Raw genomic sequence first — 2,253 nt, forward strand, 5'->3', positions numbered from 1 at the left:
TCTGAAACCCGCCTCCGAACCAAGAGCTGCTCTTTGGGAATCCCCTTGTGCCAAACCACTTTTTCAGGGGGGATCTGCCAGCGTTCGGGAACAAGCACGGCAAGCTCCAGGAGCGCAGCCCGTTGCAGGAGAAAGCTTAATGTAATTTTTTTTTTTTATTTTTTTCTTTGCAGGGACCGCTCTGCAGCACAGCCAGCTCCAGGCTGAGCACGCAGCTCTCAGCCAGCGACGGCTGAAGGCCGGGCATTTTTTTCCAGCCCTCGAAAGAACGCGGCCAAGATAGTTCTGGGTTTGGATAAGGCAGCAAAAGCTTTTTAGACAGCTCAGCTCCTCATCTCGTCAGCTCCCAGATCCTTGGGATCTGGCGAGCAGGGATCTGCCTTGCAGCAAGCGGGACGAGCAAAGCCGCCTTATCTAAGGACAGAGCCGCAGCAACGCACGGGAAACAGAAAGCTAAATATAAAACACCACAGGGCTTTCAAAGACAGCTGTAAAAGGCTGCACATTCGCTCCCTTCCCAATAGGTAGAATATTTATGGCGTCTTCTGAGGAAGTTAATTTTAGCCTCGTTTGGTACGGACTCAAAACAAGGCGTCCAGAATAAGAGGTAAAAAGATCGAATGGAAAAAAGAGAGGGTTGTTTCGCCACTGCCCAGCCCGGCTCCTGCTCCTGATGATGGAAAGGGACACGTTTGCTCCTGCCGTGAAACGGGACTCAGGGAGCTGAGCGTGGCAGGGCTGCGGTCCCGATGCCGCAGGGGCTGGCAGAGCCCCGGGGAGGTCCCTGCCAGGGGACCCCTGTCCCCGTGTCCTCAGGGGACCTGCGCTGGGTCTTTGCCACTGTCCCAAGGAGGGGAGGGAGGAGGAACCCAACAGCAGCAGGGAGGTGGCAATGAGGGGCACGTTGCTGGCGTTGAGAAGGGAGAGATATAAACGTGATGGGAAGGGGCTGGGGGGGATTTGAACCTCAAAGCAGAGCCGGAGCACATCACCCAGAGCCAACCGATGGGAAAGGGATGCAGGCGTTGCCTCAGCATTGCTTGGCCCAAAGCAGGGGACCCCGAGGAGCGAGAAGAGTTCGGCACAGGGAGGGTTAAGGCAAACAAAACCCGAGAAGGTTCTTTAACGGGTGCCAAAGACAGCAGAGGAAAATAGGACGAGCAGGCGAGATCTGTGGGCAGGACAGAGCCAGCTGGCTGGCACCGCTTCCCGGTCTGCGCCCGGGCGCGTTTAGGAATAGCTCCAAGATGACGAAGACGAAGGGGCCAGCCCAGGGCTCCTGCCCCGCCGTCGCGCAGACCCTCCCCAGGAGCCCGGGGCGCAGCCGCTCAGCCCCAGCCCCAAGCTTTCGCAGTTCTGCTCCCAGATCCCCCCTCCAAGGGCATCCTGGCCAAAGATGGCGCTTGGAGGGAGAGCGGGAATGCCGGGAGACCTTCCCTCCTCTTTCGGTCCCTGCCACGGACACTCCTGCCCCAGTCGGGTCACGGGTTTCCCCTCTCCCTGCCTCCTCCAAGTCGCTCCTTCCTCCCTCCCGGCTCCCTGCCAAGCGTGACGACAGTGACCGTCCCGTCACGGTCCCCCCCGCCCCGCGTCCCCAGGGCACTCACCGGGCTTTCAGCTCCTTGTGCTCCTCCCGGACTTTGCTGAGCTCCAACTGCAGCCGAGCTCTCTCCTTGGCCACCGAATCCAAGGTCTTGCGGGCATCCGCCAGCTCCGACTCGTAGGCAGCCTTGATGCCGGAGACCTCACGGCTCACCACCTCCTCCGATTCGGTGATGCGGAGCCGTAAGCCGGCGTTCTCCAGCTCCAGCGAGCGCACCTTGTCGATATAGACGGCCAAGCGGTCATTGAGCTCTTGCAGATCCTCCTTCTCCTGCAAGCGAGTGATACGGGTAGGGGACAAGGGGGTCCCCGAAGCCCCGCTACGGGTGCTCCTCTTCTGCGAAGGCGTCGCCATGGGGTCCGGCGTCGAGGCGAAGGACACGGCACAGGTCACGGCTCGGCGTCCCACGCCACCCACCCAGCTGTCTCGGCTGTCTCCTGGTTGTCTGAGTGACTTGCTTATATCCCAGCTGGGCTGTGCACAGGGAGGAGGAGCTACTGGGAGACGGCGGGTGGAGTTATCCGAGTCCTGGGTGGAGACAACCCACTCAGCATCAGTCAAGGCCCTTCCTTGGGAAAGCCTGGAAAAGCATCCCCGGGAAAAAGGGGGGCTTGGGAGAGCGGCTCTGGGATGCGCAGCCCTTTGCAAAC

The 2,253-nt window shown here is 60.3% G+C and overlaps 1 protein-coding gene across 1 annotated transcript; it reads right to left on the minus strand.

The window, feature by feature from the left end:
• Positions 1-1,607: 1,607 nt before the first annotated feature.
• LOC104167401 (lamin-A-like) lies at positions 1,608-1,957 on the minus strand (the record flags this gene model as incomplete). The annotated part of the gene is made up of 1 exon (XM_009707649.1): positions 1,608-1,957. A coding segment is annotated over exon 1 (350 nt), but the record flags the coding sequence as incomplete, so codon positions are not given.
• Between the last annotated feature and the right edge of the window lie 296 nt (positions 1,958-2,253).

The sequence above is a fragment of the Cariama cristata genome, unplaced genomic scaffold (genome assembly GCF_000690535.1).
Source record: "Cariama cristata isolate BGI_N322 unplaced genomic scaffold, ASM69053v1 scaffold30540, whole genome shotgun sequence".
Taxonomy (NCBI): Eukaryota; Metazoa; Chordata; class Aves; order Cariamiformes; family Cariamidae; genus Cariama; species Cariama cristata.